Genomic DNA, 19,843 nt, shown 5'->3' with positions numbered 1-19,843 from the left:
GGAGTGCAGCGCTAATCAAAATGCCCCTATGAAAGGATGCCCTGAAATTCATGAGACAGGCTTAGGCAAATGGAATTATAAGAGGAATTTAAATTTTTTATCATACAGTTTGCGCCAGCATCTGAATATCGAAGAAATCTGTTTCCTAATAAAACGATCGTGAAATTCATACATTAAACTCTGATGGCAATCAAATAATGAGATGAGAACCTATGCTCATGAGCATTCGCTACCTTATCATCTTATGGGGCTTCACTTTGCAGAAATATGTGTTCTTTGTCTTTACAGACCAAATTCAAGGTATGTATGTAGATGTAACTGCTAGCAATGGAGGCACCTTTGATGTTGTTACGGGGTCCTCAAAGCTATTTACCTTTGACCTTGTGGTAGCTACCGGACCAGATTCAGCATATTTCATCGGTGAAAGTGAACAAGTATTTGGAATGAATCTCCATCTGAAGCCAACTGAGAGCGGCCTTGGGGTGGTGACGCTAAGCAAGATAAACATGATGTCGCATGATGTAATTATGGTCTCAAATGCATCAGTAGCTGTTAGTGGCGTGACCTTCTCGGAAGCAGACTTGGCTGACCTGTCATGTGACGACATTGCCTTTGCCTGTGTTGAGTTATTCCCTGTTGCTGACTCAATTCTAACATGGAAGTGGTCCACGGGCGATGTTCTGTCTGGCTGTTTATCGCTAGTTCAGTCTTGCACGGGTAATAAATCTAATTCTTACATAAGCAATAACCCTCGCCGCAGGAGTTTACAATGCTCGACATATAGCACAAGCCGATAGGCGAGTGCTATATGGAGCGGATTGTACAAAAATCGAGTGGATACCCGACTGCGGCAGGGGGTTATTGCTATTATATTATATCAACTTGTGTGTCTTTGTTGTCTTACGTGGGTATCTTCATCACTTTTATAAGCCCCAAATACAGAAAAATGACGTCTGATAGATCAAACGTCGGAAATTCAGCGCCCGTGACCGAGCATTTTTTTAGCTCACGTGTTCAAACACGTGAGCTTATGTCGCAGCGAGGTCTGTTTGTGTGTGTGTGTCTGTCTGTCTGTCTGTCTGTCTGTCTGTCTTTTTGTCTCTCTGTGTGCTCGATATATGAAAAACGGCTCATCAGTTCAGAATCAAATATAGTACATGCATTCAGTTTGCAAAGGGCAAGAACTGATTTGTTTTTGGTGGGTGCGGCGCGCTTACATTTTGCTTATTTGCATAATTAATAATTTATTTAAAAAAGGACATACATTGAGAACAACAGCACAGAATAAATGAGATTTGCTACAGACAATAATCACGCCAAGATATATCAGCAGTGAAAGGTATTAAGGGATGACACGAAAGATAATTGCTAATTTGCATATTGAATGAACTTTCCTTATTAGGGATACAGTCAATCTGAATTTACTTGATCAAAATTGACGAAACTTTGCATTTATATGAAATATACCATGATTTAACATTATGGAAGGTCATTAAGCATTTTTACTTCGGCCAATTCCTATTTTGCATATTTAATGGCCTTTCCCGATAAGGGGTATCAATCTGAATTGACTCGACCAAAGTTGACAAAACTTGCTATGTACATTGAAGATCCTATGATACAACATTATTGAAAGTCATTGAGCATTTTACTTCAGACAGTTCATAATTTGTATATATAATGAACTTTTCTAATTAGGGATATATATACCAGAATTTACTTGATAAAAGTTGGCAAAATAAGCTATGTTCATTGATGATACCAAGTTAAAACAAAATTGAAAGTAATTTCGCATTTTCATGTCAGCTAATTTATAATTTGCATATCTAATAAGCTTTCACAGTTTTGCGTATATAGCTTTGAAGAACTTGACCAGAGGTGATTACACTCAGTGATATAATCACAACAGTAAAAGAAATTAAGTATTTTTGTTGCAGCTAATTACACATTTGTATACTTAATCACCTTTAGAATTAATCTGTGGTGAATATTGTTCATGATGTTGATCATAACACGATCAATGGAGTTGCAAACATGTGGCAAAAGTTGAAATTTACAAAATTGCAATATATAATGAAACAGATGATCATTTTGAGTTCATATCGGGTTATAAGTTGAGATTACGTACAGGCACGCAGTATCCTTCCATAAATACACATTATGTTCATCAAAATTGCATTTTAATCGCATGCAATTAACACGAACAATATACTTGTCAAAAATTGCTGCTGCTGTCACACAGAAAACGGGTCAATAGTTCAAATCAAAAGAAAAAAGTAACAAATAATTTTTCGTAAATTTACATAAGAACAATAGTCCTGGATTTCTTGGCATACTAAATTAGATTTGTCTCATTCTGTACCGCATGCGCGTGTAAGGTATACGTCGACCATCGCGACATTCAGAGGTGGTACAGTGAAGTTACAGGATCTATTTTTGGTGGATAATCTGGACGTTCATTGTACCAGAAAACAAACAGTTTTGAAATAATCCAGACGTGCGATGACTGCATATGTGATGAATAGTTGTGCAGAGTGTGCCACCCGATTCAGAGAGAGCTGGACGCTGACACTGCTCGTTGCATCTGATGTCAAATTTTGTCGCAGTCGCCTGGAGTTATCCCGTTGTTATTTTTAACTTCTTGGTCTACATGGTTAGGACACCCCTGTCTGTTACAGCCAAAACTTTGGTTAAGAATGTCTGACAAACCATTACTGTGAGGAAGTGTCGATTTATTAGTGTATGAACGAATAGTCCAATCATTTTAAAGAGCGGTAGGATATATTGCGTCTCGACTCCTACAATATCAAGCAAAATGCACCGTGCGCTGTCGCCCTATAATTTGTGTGCATCACACCCCAAATATGCTGCTTCAGAGATGTCTTTCATCATCGATCCCAACTTATTTTCACCAAGAGGTGAGTTACAGACCCACACTTTATCTCTGTATCAAAATTTGGTTTTTCTCGAGGGTCTATGGTTTAGATATGTACGTTCAAATGCACCGACTGGGCAATTTTCGAAAATGCTTGTTTAGGGGCCCGTTTTACCACCGCTGTCAGTGCAAAACAGTATTTTAGCATCGGTGGAATGAGCTCTTGTCCAATCAGATTGGCGTATGGTAGCATGATATAATGTAATATTGTATATTGCACAAGGAGAGTGGCCAACATTCCAATTTCAGGAAATTGTAACTATGGAATTTTACATGTATATATACTATAGAACAAAATTGGAGAGGCCATGATACCTATTGTTATGTAGGTCATTTCCCCCACACTCATCATGACCTGAGTTCAATTAGTCTAGAACATTCTCAAGGTCACTGCCCTTGATGACCTCACAACCTTGAATTCAATTAGTCATGTTTGGAATGTTCTGGAAAGTGGATTAGTTGTGTAAGGGAGATAATTTTAGAACAGTAATTAGCATGTCAATAAAAGTTCTAGATTGTTCTTATATGCCTTTATAAAAGGGACGTGCACAGCTTCCAGTCAGACTTTTGGGATCGTGTCTCTTGTGTGTTACTAAACTCCAGCAGTAGTCATTCTCAAGACTTTTCAAGACCTTCACTGCCAACGCTGGATTTATACTGTGGACTTTGTGCAGCTTCAAGCCTGCAAGGACTGTTCATTCATCCAACTGACTGTTACAACTCTGAGACTGGAGCTTTGCCGTCCCTGCTGAGATAAGTAGTCTGTACACTTTAAAGCTTGTACTCTATCCCTGACTTAGCAATTAGTTTTATTTTCGTAATAAATTTTGTTTAAACGTTAACTGCTGAGTTCACCCTTTTGTTCGTTTTCTCTGCACGTAACAAATTGGGGGCTTGTCCGGGATACGAATATTTTGAGCCGTTTGACAACATTTTGCCTACCTTTTCAAAACTACTTTACACTGTGAACTCAGCGAAATTTAATCATGGCGGAATTCAAGCCAGACGAATTTATGGATGACCTTGATCAGGACACATTTAATTCCCTCAGAAAAGACAACCTCATAGCACTGGCAAATTTCCTTAAAGTAGATGTCAAAAGATCTATGCGCAAGCGGCAAATACAGTTCAAGATTGCAAGACATTTAGTTAATTCTGGCCATTTTGAGGAGTCTGCCTTAAAAGATTATGAGCCTGAGTCCTCCTTCGAACTCAAAAAATTAGAATTAGAAATACAGGCAGATTTGGAGCTTAAGAAATTGGAATTAGAAAAGGAAATGAAAGAAAAAGAATTGCAAATGGAAGAAAGACAGAAAGAAAAAGAAAGGCAGGAAAGATTAGAAATGGAAGAAAGACAGAGAGAAAAAGAATTGCGATTAGAAGAACAGCGATTACAGGTAGAAATAAAACGTTTAGAGCTTGGACAGTCAGGAAAATTCTTCCCTTCAGACAAGTTTGACATCACTAAGCATTTCAGGTTAGTTCCCCCTTTCCAAGAAAAGGATGTTGACAAATATTTTCTCCATTTTGAGAAAATTGCTCAGAGTCTGAATTGGCCTAAGGAGTCCTGGTCTATGCTTTTGCAGAGTGCTTTGGTGGGTAAAGCCAGAGAAATTTACATTCAGTTGTCAGTAGAGCAGGCTTCAAATTATGATTCTGTGAAGGAATTAATTCTCAAGGGTTATGAGTTGGTGCCTGAAGCGTACCGTCAGAAATTTAGGGATTGTGAGAAGGCGAAAGATCAAACTTATGTTGAATTTGCTCGAACAAAAGAACAACTGTTTGATCGCTGGTGTTCTTCTGAAAAGGTCAGTCAGAATTATGACAAATTACGACAACTTGTTTTGATTGAGGAATTTAAAAGGTGCATCCGGAGTGACATCAAGACGTTTATCAATGAACAAAAGGCAGATACATTAGAGGTTGCTGCACGTTTGGCCGATGATTATTCATTGACCCACAAATCTTCATTTCTCAGCAAACCATCCCAGTCCTTTTCATACAGAAACAATGCAGGTAAATTTAACTCGTCCTTTTCATCCAAGAATTTTTCAAAGGAGAGTAGGAAATCAAATGACAACAGTTCACAAAATTCAAGTAACACTTCCACATCATCAATCCCAAGTCTCAATCTCCTTCTGACAAACAGTTCGGTACACTTTCTTGTAATTATTGCAAGAAAGACGGCCATTTAATATCAGAGTGTTTCAAGTTGAAAAGAAAACGTGAAGGTCAAAGTGGTCAAAGTGGATCTAAGCCCACCGGCTTTATTTCTTCATCAACTCAATTAGAGTCTAATAATGTGTGTAACACATTTTCTGAGGTTAAACCCCTCTTATCCCCAATTAATGAGGTCAAGGTCAATTCTTCTCAAGATAGCATTATGGGTATTTTCGAACCATTTATTCATAATGGTTTTATATCACTTTCTAGTGATTTTTCTTCAGCTACCCCTGTCAAAATTTTAAGAGATACCGGGGCTTCCCAGTCTCTTTTGTTGGCAGATACCCTGCCGTTTTCTGAAAAGTCATTTTCAGGTTCTAAAGTTCTTATTAAGGGGTAGATTGCAATGACTACATTCCTGTTCCTCTCCATAATGTCTATTTGTCTTCGGACTTTGTTTCTGGACCTGTGACTTTAGGTATTAGGCCTTTTTATGCCTTTTGAAGGGATTCACCTTCTTCTTGGAAACGACCTTGCTGGGGACAAGGTCATTACTAATCCACTTGTGACTGATAATCCTAGTTTAGATCAGGATCCAGAGCCAATTGAACAAGAGATACCTGAATTATTTCCATCTTGTGCTATTACTCGAGCCATGTCCAAGAAAACTTCTGAGAATCAAAATACTCTCAAAAATAATGTCACAGATGTTGACTTAAATGGCACCTTTCTCAGTCAGGTGTTTGACACGGATCATTCCGTTATCCGTCGTGGATTTGAAACTTCCAGTAAAACTTCTGCTGACCAAAGTCAGACATTTTCTAGATCAAATCTCATTGCAGAACAACACAAAGACCCAGATATTTTGTCTTTGTTTGACAGGGTAGATGATGAAGGTAAAACTTCAGATAGCTCTGTTTCCTATTATACAAAATCTGGTATTCTCATGCGTAAATGGAGACCTCCAGACGTTTTGGTTGATGACGACTGGGCTATAAAACATCAAATTGTGGTTCCAAAGCCCTACCGTGCTGAAATATTGCGCCTGGCCCATTAAACCCCTGGGCTGGTCACTTAGGAGTCAGGAAAACTTATCATAAAATTCTCAGTCACTTTTATTGGCCTAATCTCAGGCAGGATGTAGCACATTTCTGTAAAACTTGTCACACATGTCAAATGGTAGGAAAGCCAAATCAGACCATTCCAAAGGCCCCTTTACAGCCAATTCCTGCATTTCAAGAACCATTTAGTAGGATACTAATAGACTGTGTTGGGCCCCTATCAAAAACAAGATCAGGAAATGAGTACATGCTGACAATAATGTGTACATCAACTCGGTTCCCAGAAGCCATACACTGAGAAATATAAAGACAAAGACTATAGTGAAAGCTTTAGTCAAATTTTTCACTTTATTTGGCCTCCCTAAATGTGTCCAGTCCGATCAAGGCTCCAACTTTATGTCTGGTATTTTTCAACAAGTAATGGATCAGCTAGGCATTAAACAGTACAGGTCATCCGCCTATCATCCAGAAAGTCAGGTGCTCTGGAGCGATTTCATCAAACTTTGAAAAACATGATTAGGACCTACTGTTTTGACACAGAGAAGCAGTGGGATGAAGGAATTCATTTTTTGCTCTTTGCTGTTAGAGAGTCAATTCAAGAGTCTCTGGTTTTAGCCCATTTGAGCTTGTATTTGGACATACAGTCCATGGCCCACTTAAGCTCGTTAAAGAGAAATTCCTATCAGACGATGATGATTGTCTGAATATTTTGCAATATGTGTCAGATTTTCGTACGAAACTCTCTAAAGCATGTGAATTAGCCAGAGAAAATCTTGAGTCATCTCAGCAGTCAATGAAAACCAAATATGATAAAGGCACCTCAAAACGGAAGTTTGAACCAGGTCAAAAGTTCTTGTTCTACTTCCAATTCCTGGCAAACCACTCCATGCTCGTTACTTTGGGCCATACCTAATTGATAAGAAATTGAGTGATTTAAATTACATCATAATAACACCTGACAGGCGAAAACAAAAACAGCTATGTCACATAAATATGCTTAAGCCATATTTGGATGGGATAATCCTACTAAAACAAAGCCTGTCAGTGCAGTCAGTTCAAACCATTATGAAGATAGTGATACTGAAACTGACTTGAGTGAAAATACTCTAAACTCAAAGCTGGGCTCGGTCAAGCTTCAGAACTCAGAAATCCTGGAGAAGCTGGAGTCTACAAAGTTGGCACACCTCCAGCCAGAACAACAACAACAGGTGAAAGAACTGCTCCATGAATATAAACACCTGTTTCAAGATGTTCCAACGAGGACAAACGTCATCTACCACGACGTTGATGTTGGGGACAGTAAGCCTGTAAAACAACATCCATACAGACTGAATCCAACAAAAGCAAAATATCTCCAGGAAGAAGTCAAATACCTGCTGGACAATGACTTTATTGAACCCAGTAAAAGTAACTGGAGTTCGCCGTGCATACTTGTTCCCAAATCAGATCACAGTTATCGTATGTGCACAGACTTTAGGAAGGTCAACACTTTAACAAAGACAGACACTTTCCCAATCCCGAGGATTGATGACTGCGTCGACCGAGTGGGAAAAGCCAAGTATGTGACGAAATTGACCTACTGAAGGGATTTTGGCAAGTCCCTCTGACGGATCGTGCTCGTGAAATATCCGCCTTTGTTACACCAGACGGATTGTTCCAGTACAAGGTGATGCCATTCGGAATGAAGAACTCTCCGGCAACGTTCCAACGGATGATCAACGACGTCATATCCGGGCTAGACGGGTGTGCAGCCTACGTTGACGACGTCGTCCTGTATAGTGACACCTGGGAGGAACACATCAAGCTCATGCGGAAGTTCTTTGAGAGACTGAGTAAAGCAATGTTGACTGTCAACCTTGCCAAATCTGAGTTTGGTTGGGCGAGGGTAACTTACCTCAGACATACTGTGGGACAGGGTGAGGTAAAACCTGTTGATGCCAAAATCAGTGCCATTTCAAGTTTTCCCATACCAAACTGCAAACGACAACTGATGCGCTTTCTTGGTATGGCTGGTTACTACAGAAAATTCTGTCCAAATTTCTCCACAATTACTGAGCCTTTGACTAACTTACTTAAAAAGAAAGTAAAGTTTGTTGGTCAGAGCAATGCCAACAGGCATTTGATACACTTAAAGCCATACTGCAAAGTGCTCCAGTGTTGTCTGCACCAGATTTCACTTTGCCATTCAAATTAGCTGTGGACGCTAGTGATACGGCTGCTGGTGCTGTTTTATTGCAAGAGGATAGTCATGGTGTAGATCATCCTGTTTGCTATTTTTCACGCAAATTTAACAAATCCCAGAGAAACTACTCTACAATTGAAAAAGAGTGTTTATCTTTGATATTAGCTTTACAGCATTTTGAAGTTTATGTTACTTCTTCAAATCAGCCAATAGTGGTTTATATTGATCACAACCCTCTTGTTTTTCTGCAGAAATTTAAAGGCAAAAATCAGAGATTGCTAAGATGGAGTTTAATGTTACAGGAGTTTAATCTTGACATTAGACATATCAAAGGCAGAGACAATTTAATTGCAGACTGTCTCTCTCGTATTTAGAGTTTATTGTTGTTCACTTTCAAGAAGTTTTACTTTAGAGTAAGAAAAAAAAATTGAGTACTTGAATCTTTTTCAGATTACATTTGCAAAAGAAAGATTTTTCTTTGAAAAATTTTCTTTTTTTTTGAAGAGGGGGTGTGTTATGTAGGTCATTTCCCCCACACTCATCATGACCTGAGTTCAATTAGTCTAGAACATTCTCAAGGTCACTGCCCTTGATGACCTCACAACCTTGAATTCAATTAGTCATGTTTGGAATGTTCTGGAAAGTGGATTAGTTGTGTAAGGGAGATAATTTTAGAACAGTAATTAGCATGTCAATAAAAGTTCTAGATTGTTCTTATATGCCTTTATAAAAGGGACGTGCACAGCTTCCAGTCAGACTTTTGGGATCGTGTCTCTTGTGTGTTACTAAACTCCAGCAGTAGTCATTCTCAAGACTTTTCAAGACCTTCACTGCCAACGCTGGATTTATACTGTGGACTTTGTGCAGCTTCAAGCCTGCAAGGACTGTTCATTCATCCAACTGACTGTTACAACTCTGAGACTGGAGCTTTGCCGTCCCTGCTGAGATAAGTAGTCTGTACACTTTTAAAGCTTGTACTCTATCCCTGACTTAGCAATTAGTTTTATTTTCGTAATAAATTTTGTTTAAACGTTAACTGCTGAGTTCACCCTTTTGTTCGTTTTCTCTGCACGTAACACTATTAGCGACTGTTATTTGATTTTTTTGCTCCCTCTCGCTCCCGATCAACTTCTCCGCTTATTCACCTTACACTTAGCCCGTGTAACCTCCATAAATTCGTTATATTTTGAAATAATGACGTAGAATGACGTAGACAGTCACAGTATAAATCCTACATTTTTTGTCGCGAGAGGACACCTTGGCTTGTGCATTTGAAATTTTTGTTCAGTCTTTGCCTCATCCAAAGCATTTTACTCTGACCAAATGTATTCATTTATTTTGCTATAGCAACACAATGGTCACAAAAAATAATTAAAGTTGTATACAATTCGCCTTCTTCACTTATCACAATTATATTTCCTCAGTTCAAGTCACTCCAAGTCAAAATCCACTGACAATTAATGGCAGCATCGATGTCGTAATGGGAGTTCCAAACGATGTCACTCTGTCACTGATCATCGAAATTGCAAGTAATCTAACAGGAGTCAAGTCTGGTCAAGCCAACAATCTGCTGAAGGTTGAGGTGTACGTATCCGGCTCTGAGAATGGGATGGATTCAAACGAAGAAACATCTGAAGCCAATGTCACATCACAAGCTGTATCTTTACAAAGCAGCGAGGTTCTTCCTGTCATGACAACGGTGCATCTGGATCTGTCTCCGGGGACCTGTGATGCCTACCCTTATCTCTGTGTCAAATTGTCCCCTGTGACAAACTCTGGCTGGTTTTTGTACGGTCAAAGTGAACAAATTGGTCCTACGTGTGTTCCCCACACTTCTTGTAGAGGTAAGTGTTTACAATGTCTAGAACTGTCTATAATTGTTTTCAAAGATTTGCACTTCATTGATGTAAGACGGCACTTAAAACGTGTCTCATCACTGTCACTTTCAAACGAACACTTGAGACGTGAATAACACTAAAACTAACTCATGAGACGTGACTAACACTATAAAACTAACACGTGAGACACAGAGATCCGCGAAACTGAGCGGTAGCAAACAGAGTGGAAACGCCTTCAGCGCGACCTCTAAGTGCACAGAACGAATTTCAACCCGCGCAGCGCAGTCACGGTGAAAGCGGTATAAATTGTAGGTCATAATTTCTCTCGAATTCACAGGTTTCGGAATGACTGTCATTCACTGAGAAACTGAATGTTTCGAAGTATATGTTTTTTATAAAAAGTGTAAAACCTTCTCTTGTTCTCCCATGCTGACATAAAGGTGTTATAAGGTCAAAGGTCAAATAGCGTCCACGAACTTCTAAAGTTATTGTACTACGCGTCCTCTGATACCGAAATACTGTACTACGAAACTCCATAGCTTAGAGATGCATGTTGATAATGATATTGGTGATATGATGATCATTATCGTCAGGATATGTCTGCGAGTATGACATTGCGAGAGTGAAGAGAAAGCATTTGTAGATTGTCGATAGGGATTGTTATTACACCTCACTCATTCAGCGTGCACTGCCATTGGTTAAACACGACTCACGTGACATGTAAAATAACGTGATGATGCCCTCTGCGAATGTGATGATGCCCTCTGCATTTGATATTACATGGATGACGTCATTTTACTTACTGCGCTTCCTTTCTGCGCAAAACAAATTGTCGTTCGCTTGTTGTACTTTGCAGTCGGCAACTTATGGCTGCGAAACGTCATGCAGAGCTGTCACCGTCACAGTTTGACGATATTTTGATGCAAGTAAACAGCAAACGAACGAAAATGGTAACAAGGGATGCAATTTCTGTGTTCAGCGACTATGCAAGCAACAAATTTGGATACGCCACCGAGGAGATCGGCAAACTTTAGCGGCAACCCTAAACTCGGCACTGACAACATTTTACGCTGAGGTCTGGACTCAGAAGGCGAACTGTACTCGAAGAAGTCTTTGTGTTTTTGTTTCTTTGCATGTTTGCTTGTTCGGTGTAATAAAAATGATAACACATGAGAGCGAGGGCAAAATCACGATTTTTCGTGATATTGCCCTCGCTCTCATGTGTTATTATTTAAATATTACATTCTCACTGTTATACATTTCAGACACAGTGAAGTATGTGCTGGTGTCAGACCTCATGACATGGTCAAGTGCCTTTCAATTCTGTCAGGATCTGGGGAAAACACTTCTGCGTTTTGACGATGAAGAACGGCTATTGTATTACTATTATTATGATCTCAAGATGTCAAACAATGGTGTGTACCGACAACACTTTCCGCGCAAACTAAGAATGTTTTGATTTGGCATAAAGTTATTCCATTTGATTATCTGAATTTCAGCTTATTTCTAGAAACTAAATAAATGATAGAAAAGGGTACCATGAAAGTGCAGGCTTGTATTCATGAATCGATGTAGGTGGTAGGTATTTAAGTAGGAAGTTAGGGAGAGAGGAAGGGAGGGTGGGAGAGAGAGAAAGAGAAGGAAATTAGGCAAGTGCCCAAAAACAGTTTGCTTACAAGCTGATAAAACATATCTGAGAACAGAAATCATTGAACCAGAAAAATTGTTTGCTATTTCGATCATCAGTGCAATATAATTTAGGCTGCAACTGAACGTTTTGTGTCTTTTAGACACAGGTGTTTTATTAGAATTTGAATCTTTTTTACGTTTGATAACCTACTTGGTAAAAAAACTGTAATGCTTTCATAATGCACTAGTGTATTTTATATCTGCAGATCGTTTCGAAAGGTGGATTGATCTTAATGACCAGAATTCCGAAGGACAGTACCTTCACTCTGACGGAACATCGCCATCCTTCATGAATTGGATAGAGGGTGAACCGAATGATCAGTACGGCATCGAAAACTGCGTTCACTTCAGGTGAGTGTTACGTCTGTTCTCTTATTCTTAGAGTCAATCGGTTCGCTCGGAAGGCACCGGAAATGAGAAATGACAAGAGTGTGCACGGATGAATCTGGTGTACATGGACGTTGCATATCAGTGAAATACTTGGATATTTGGTCTCGTATACTTTACTATACTTTATTAATTCAACGGTGCTGGGCCTCAGCCCCCTCCCCCTCCCCCGCACAAAATTTTACAGAGATAGACAGCTGATAAAGCACACTTGTCAAAAATCTACAAACTTAATTTGCACACGTTCGATGCTTTCTGATTATTCAAAACCCCAAACCTAACTTCCATAACACATTGCAAAAACAGCAATTGTGTCACAAATTTTAAAGGATTGCAAAGTTGATATTCCACAATTTTTTTTATTGTTAATTTTACAGAAAATAATGCCGCCACTCCCTTAGCTACAGGATTTGACTTCACAGGGGTCCAAGACAGCCTTGATGAAAAAAGCTACCCTAAATATTTATAATGCTTTAAAGTTGAACCTTTTTGAAAAAAAAAATTCATATCTTCTGAGATAACCTCCATTACGGAATACAGTTACTTTCGATTTTGACAAATTGACATCCGTTTGCCATTGTTTACAAAATTTCTCAAGTTGATTTCATTAACGCTATAAACCTATCCGCAAGTCAGCTGAATCGGCAATATCATCCGCATACTTTAAAATACCAATATCGGGAACGTCTTCATTTCCAAAGATCTAACCTGATTGATCATCACACATGTAATTTGATAACTCATTAATAAATAACGAAAATGAAAAGGGCTTAACATACACCCTTGCCTTGTGCCGATGGTGCAAATAAAGTAATCTGTTAAGCAATCCTTACATCCGACGCATGATTGAAGTTGTGAATACGTTGACCTTAAAAGTTCAAGATTTTACCAAAAATACCATTGCTCATCAACCTATGCCACAATAGTTGGTGATTTACCTGGTTGAAGGCAATGGAAAAATCTACAAATATTACATAAATACGACCGCCCCTAACGGACAAGTATTTTTTTTCTAGATATTAAAGGCAATATATATATTAACCATTGTACAATACACTTTTCTTAAGCCTGCTAGAGCCTCTACAATAATATTGCTACTACGGTCCAATCAATTAATCTTTGATTTAAAATGTTAGAGAAAATCTTGCTAAAAACACAGAGAAAAGAAATACCTCTATATTTTTAACATGGTCTCGTATAAGAATATGGCATAAACAGTCGTGGGATAGATGAACCTATCACGCATTGATACAACATATTACATTTCATTTGTCTTAAATAAATAAAACGGAAATAAATCACGCCATCCCATTTCAGTTTTTCAATATGAGGGGAAATATCATTATCATGACAAGATTTTGTATTTCCTTCTAGATCCAATCTTGCACAATGGAACGACGAACCTTGCTTTTCATCTAAACGGTTCGCTTGTCAGGAAATAAGTGAGTAAACCAATTTAATGATTACGTGACTTCCTTATACTTTAAGAAAGAAAGGGAACAAAGTGTTTCATTGTGAGGTCCACGAGTGTAGAGAGACTGAAAGATGTTATTATTCCACCTAAAACTGAAGAGAATGGCGAAAAAACGAGAAGGCTACAGGAGTTGCTGGTTTGAGACGATTGTACTCAACGTTTGTTAGCGGAAGGAATAAGGGTTGGTAAATAACGCCTGGGCATCAGTTTTCTTAGAAGCCGTGGATAATTAATAGGTGCGCACGGTAAACGCAACTAATTTTGTTTGACTTCTAACCCTCCCCCCCCCCCACTAAACGAAAGTTTGTAATTGCAAATATTCAATCAAGCTTTATTCCGTATCAGCATACCTACTATCGCTAATTAAGTCGCTATAAATTGAAACAGATTGTACAAAATTGGAAAGACACCGAATCTTCGTAATCTGATCATACCTGCAACACTTTCCTTCCCTAACACAGTTTTTTGCAGTTTAACTTTATGGCCTTCTTTGTCTTTCTGCTTTGTCATTTATACATAATATTTCGTGTTAGTTCGCCGCAAAATCGTACTTGCTGCTATCTGGTAGTCTGAAATCACATGTGAATCTCGCAGTTTCTGCACAGGTAGGGTACTCCTCACGCATTTTTAGCGTTTCCACTCTTTTGTCAGATTTCCTTTCACTACCATGAAAAAGGTCATGCTTCTCTCCTTCAGTCTTTGAGTTAAACATGTAAGCTCATTTTCGGGGGGGTAGGGGGGGCAGATTACAGTTTCCCCATCTATGCGATGAATTTGTACGCCAGGGCATACTTCATTGAGTGTTTTCGATTTAAAAATGTGTATCTAGATATTGCTATATGAAAACATTTAGTGCGATTTTTGTTCCGCACGGTAGTCGAAATACAGCCAAACCCTTTCCCTAACGCGCTCATCATGCATGTGTTTTTATTATCCACGGCCCCTTAGATATTCAATTGAGAGAGGTTACACGGCCAAACACTTCTGGCCTTAGTTTATGCAAAATATTCACAGATATATTTATTTATACAACATTCTTATCCCCAATGTTTGACAGAAACAGTATTGATTCACCCTTCGCATGTATCTTGTATTCAGATGACGTCTTGAAATGCAATGTTTTTAAGACGCAAAAGAACAATTCCAAAAATGCTGACAAATTTTATAAGCAAGAAACTGAAGATTTTTGATTTTGAGGCTTCAATTGATCGCTAAAAAGTGATGAAACTTGTCTTATTTGCAAGAACTTCCACCAAATTTGCCTAAACATACAAGCTTGTATGGAATGATGCCTCTCTATATCTATATTTTGTGGTTCACGCTCTCATAATAAGTTATTAAAATGACAAAATATAATAATTGTAGTGGTCAGAAAATGGGAATACTAACTGCGTATCTGATATATTCAATAAAGGGCTACTGTCTATTACACTACCGTGTGCGTTAACATTTTGACAAAGACTCATAGTCAATATGTGCGGCATTTCAATTCAATTTATATTTGGAATTATAGAACCGATATCCACGAATATTTTTGTATTTTCGGAAGTGTAATAATCAGATTTATAAGGTTTTCTACCTGTACTAATACATCATGTTCATCAACTTAAGTCTGAGTAAGTAGTGATTTTGATTAACCGATTTTTTGCCACACCAAAACACAAGAGGCAGATGGCATCAAAACATCTAGGCTGAGTGACTCTGTGTACAGAAGTAAACAGAGCGTTTCCGCCATCGTACGTACTTCATTACACATGAATCTTAATTATGGCGCTCACTACTTTGTTCATTTTTAGGCAAATTTGAGAGGAGGAGTTATCCTTGCGATTTTCTTGGTGTTTCACTTTACTTGATTAAGAGCAACCCCAAGTGAATGGAATGCAGGATGCCTCGAATACATGCTGTCGTCATCATTATCGCAAACGCGTCCGCCATTGCTCTTTTTATTTCACATTTGCTCTACAATGTTCGGTCGGACTTAAAATACTTTGACAAGACTAAAGGGCTCCGCGCTGACAAAAATGTCTGTCAATGGGCTTCGGTACCGAGAAAGCTTAATTGATATTCAGTTTTCCCCTCGTCCGAACTCAGTACGACTCCTTTATTTTTTCAATAGTTTTGCAATAGACTAGCGCATAGATGGCAGCCTCTACTTGAGCATGCAGTGTAGGCATGAAAGGTTTTGCCCCATGCAAGCGGAAAAAGGGACCTTGACAATCACAGTTACTAAAATATTCACATGCTGTTGTTTATTTTACCAGCAAGCTGTGCACCTGACTTCGTCTGTGCAAACAGGAGATGCATTCCGGCTGACTGGGAATGTGATGGCATCGCAGACTGTACTGATGGCAGTGATGAAGTAAACTGTAAGTGCAGTGATTTGTCAAGGTCAAAGGTCATGCCAGTTACAGCCATGTCTATTTAGCTATCGCAATTACTAATTAGTTTGTGATTCGCACAGTTGTAGACGCATATCACGTGATAGTTCAGTGCTGCAACTCGTTCCCGCACAGGTTAAATATGTCACGTTGTGCAATCGGATACGAATGTCATTTTGTGACGTGAGCAAATATAAAATATCAATACCTAAAGCATAGGGAAATTCTATAAAAACAGACGCGACAGAGATTCATAGTTTATAAAATACAATTAAAGAATTAAACATAGACTTTACAAATGATAAAAGTATCTCTCAAATCGAATTTGAAAAACCTTTGCTTAAACTTTCCTCAAGAGAATCTGAGGCCTTTACGCTTGACAATCAACCATAAAAATCATGGGTCATTATCTAAAAAACAAATATAATTTATGTGAACTTGATAATACGTCCGATATTTGAAATTCAACACTGCCACTCTACGAATAAAAGGTTAAGTGCTGATCTTTAAAAAAACTGTATTGTATTTTTAAAAACTTTAGACGGTGAAAACTTTGCTTACTCCATGACCTTCGAGATGAGGTCTCCACACGCGGTAGACTGAAAAGGGTTGTGAAAGTGCTAGACCCCGAATATGTACCCCGAGACGAATTCGACAGTTGATACTGTGTAATCTGAACTGGACTCTTTACATCCTCTGGCCTCAGGAGAATGGCAGAAACTGTCTGAATGCTGTCCGATTGAATGATCAATGAGATATTATATCCTTAATTATGTGCGTAACATGAAGATGCAAGCAAAGCAGTCTAGTGGAGATAAAGCTGTATTACCCCTATTTGTAACAATCAACCCTATTTGTAACAAAACCTAATTTTCAAACAAACTTTGGCGTATTTGGTGAAATATGCATATTTGTATGTTGGGGCAATTTTCTTTTTGTCCTTGTCGAAACTTATTTTTTCTGAAACTCCTTTTGTTACAAATTTAGTTGATTGTTACAAATAGGGGTGAAATATCAACCCGATTGGTAACAATCAACCTTATTTGTAACAAAAGGTAACGGCATATAGGGTTAGTATGATTTCTGTCAGAAAACAAGATTTTTTGACATTTTTGACCGACATTGGTGAAACTTGCCCAAAAACAAACTTTTAGCATGTATCTGCACGACTTGATTATATCTTACGAGTAGGCCTCTTATCCGTAGGAACTGCACTACGAAATTTAATCTGACGAGCAGTTTCAGAAAAAATGAGTTTCGACATGGAAAAAAAAGAAAATCGTTCCAAAAAATACAAATATGCATATTTCATCAACATTTTAACAAATACGGCAAAGTTTTTTGAAACTTGAATATTTTGTTACAAATAGGGTTGATTGTTACAAATATGGGTAAACATGTCACACCTATTTGTAACAATCAACCAAATTTGTAGCTAAAGCAGTTACAGAAAAAATGAGTTTCGTCAAGGAAAAGAAAGAAAATTGCCCCCAAACATACAAATATGCATATTAAGTACGGTAAAGTGTGTTTGAAAATTAGGTTTTGTTACAAATAGGGTTGATTGTACAAATAAGGGTAATCCAAAGACAACACCAGTGCTATGCTTTCGATATTACACATTTCGAACCTGTTTGCATGGTGGGTACGTTTGTATCATTTCTGGAATGTAACAGCGCGGTCATTAGGGATGCAATGACGAATTTATCTGCCACCTATAAACAGTTCCAAGTCATTGTAAACCAATTTCATTTGTTTTCACTGATCAATGATTACACAAAGCTTCCGCTTATATCACGAGTGTATCACCTATAATTGTCAGTACCACAACATCATAACAGAGACGCGTATGACAATCGTTCCGCCATTAACTGGTAGAGCATTTAAACCTCTTTCTTGGCTATATATAGGTCCCTGTTCTCCGGATTTTCAATGTCAGTCAGGTGACTGTATCCCAGGATCGTCGCGGTGCAATTTACAGAATGATTGCCCGGATGGAGATGATGAAGATTCATGTGTTGGTGAGTTAGTTAAAAAAACAAATAATATACATGCACAATCAAGAAATCATACCAAATGCTGCGATCAAGTGAATAGAAATTGGTCGAATATAATTTCCTGACAAGTACATTTGTCGAGATATTTAGTTGCAAATATTGTTGTTCTATTTCAATAAAATAATGAGGCACAATGACTGACAACCAACATCATTTTCTGTTCAATGATAGTTTCGTTGAAGGAGTCTATTTCTCAATAAAAAATTCGATTCATTATTTGGCGAAAAAAAGATAACTTTATACAGAACGTAAGCGATAACTCTCTGTGTAAGGAAACAATTACAAGTTTATCGAGTTAAACATCCCGAAAAACCTTTTTATCATTATCATAAGTTAATCTGCTTTATCGATTCTAAACTTTCAAAAATAACGCCTTGAAAACGAATATTTTTGTTCTTTGATGATTCACTATTAACCATACCAAATTGAACAGCATAACATAAATAATTGAAGGACAAAGTGCGACTTGCTTGATATATCGCAGCATACATGAAGTTTGTTCATCTTGGTGAATGCCATTTTTCTTTTCCAGTATTTCCCCTCAATGAGTGTTTTCCAAAATTCCGTTGTTTGAATGGAAATTGTACTCACCCGTCAGAGGTATGCGATGACGTAAATGACTGCAGTGACGGCTTAGACGAGGCATTCTGTGAGTATTAACCTGCAATATCAATTATTTAAATTCAAACCTTTCGTGAATTTGAATATACAGACATCATTAAGATGGGGCACCGGGATCTGCGCCCTTAGTGGTATTAGCATAAAATTTGCATAATTACATTTCCAACGGGAAGTAAAATATCTCGTCATTCGCGAGAAAGGTGAAACTAAGAACGTGTGCATGCCCACCATGCACCACTGTAAACATTCCAAACGGGACCGGGACACCGTATGATCACAATTTTGTTTTCATGTTCTCCTTCGCATTTTACGTTCCGTCTGCTTGCTTACTCGGCTCTGTTTGATTTTAAACAGTTCTTATTGAATTTCATTCTCTTCTGTCAGGATTTTGACTGTCCATATTTGTAGCCATTTACCAAAAATTGGCCGTTATCGATCATGTTTGATCGATCGTCTTTTCTGAACACCGCGCGATGCCGACATCGTGACATGTATTGTTTGTAAGTTTGTGGAAGTCTATGTTGTACAGGTTTAGCGACAAATGCTCGAATCCAGAGTCGACTAGAGAGTTTGAAAGAGTGATAGAGTATAGAGATGAAAACAGCTGCATCTGAAAATTTGTAAAAACAAAGAATATTGCTGACACTTATAATATGACTTGGAAAACACAATCATTACCATACAGTAACATTTATACAATAGGAGTATGAAAAAAAATTGATTCGTTCTGCACGATTCATTTGCATAGAAAATGCAATTAAAAACTGGGGAAATGATGCATAAAAACATTGACTTGTGTACTCATTGGTGTTTCGATATCAAGGTCAGTGTCAAATTAAAATCTACAAATGCAGATTGCAGGTCGATTCAAATAGTTAAATTCAACAGAATAACAATTCGATATGATTGGTCATTTTGTATTAAAGATTACTGATCTTTATATTTTGACCTTGTTTAACATTGAACATATAAAGATAAGGATAAGGATAAGGTTATTTTATTTCCAAATAGAACAGAAATAGAAAAATACAGACACATTAATGATTAGCATATTGGGT

At 38.0% G+C, this 19,843-nt stretch overlaps 1 protein-coding gene across 1 annotated transcript in view; it reads left to right on the top strand.

Annotated features, from left to right (window-relative positions):
- The window catches only part of LOC139145678 (uncharacterized), a 37,858-nt gene that overhangs the window by 7,181 nt on the left and 10,834 nt on the right, over positions 1-19,843 (top strand). Inside the window, exons 3-10 of the mRNA XM_070716977.1 lie at positions 289-717; positions 9,766-10,185; positions 11,445-11,594; positions 12,075-12,219; positions 13,630-13,697; positions 15,991-16,095; positions 18,018-18,128; positions 18,697-18,813. Of these exons, the coding sequence (XP_070573078.1) occupies positions 289-717; positions 9,766-10,185; positions 11,445-11,594; positions 12,075-12,219; positions 13,630-13,697; positions 15,991-16,095; positions 18,018-18,128; positions 18,697-18,813 (1,545 nt within the window). The remainder of the gene's footprint in view (positions 1-288; positions 718-9,765; positions 10,186-11,444; positions 11,595-12,074; positions 12,220-13,629; positions 13,698-15,990; positions 16,096-18,017; positions 18,129-18,696; positions 18,814-19,843) is intronic.

Source organism: Ptychodera flava, chromosome 1 (genome assembly GCF_041260155.1).
Source record: "Ptychodera flava strain L36383 chromosome 1, AS_Pfla_20210202, whole genome shotgun sequence".
NCBI lineage: Eukaryota > Metazoa > Hemichordata > Enteropneusta > Ptychoderidae > Ptychodera > Ptychodera flava.
The sequence above is the reverse complement of the archived record's forward strand: the minus strand, read 5'-3'. Positions and strand labels throughout refer to the sequence as shown.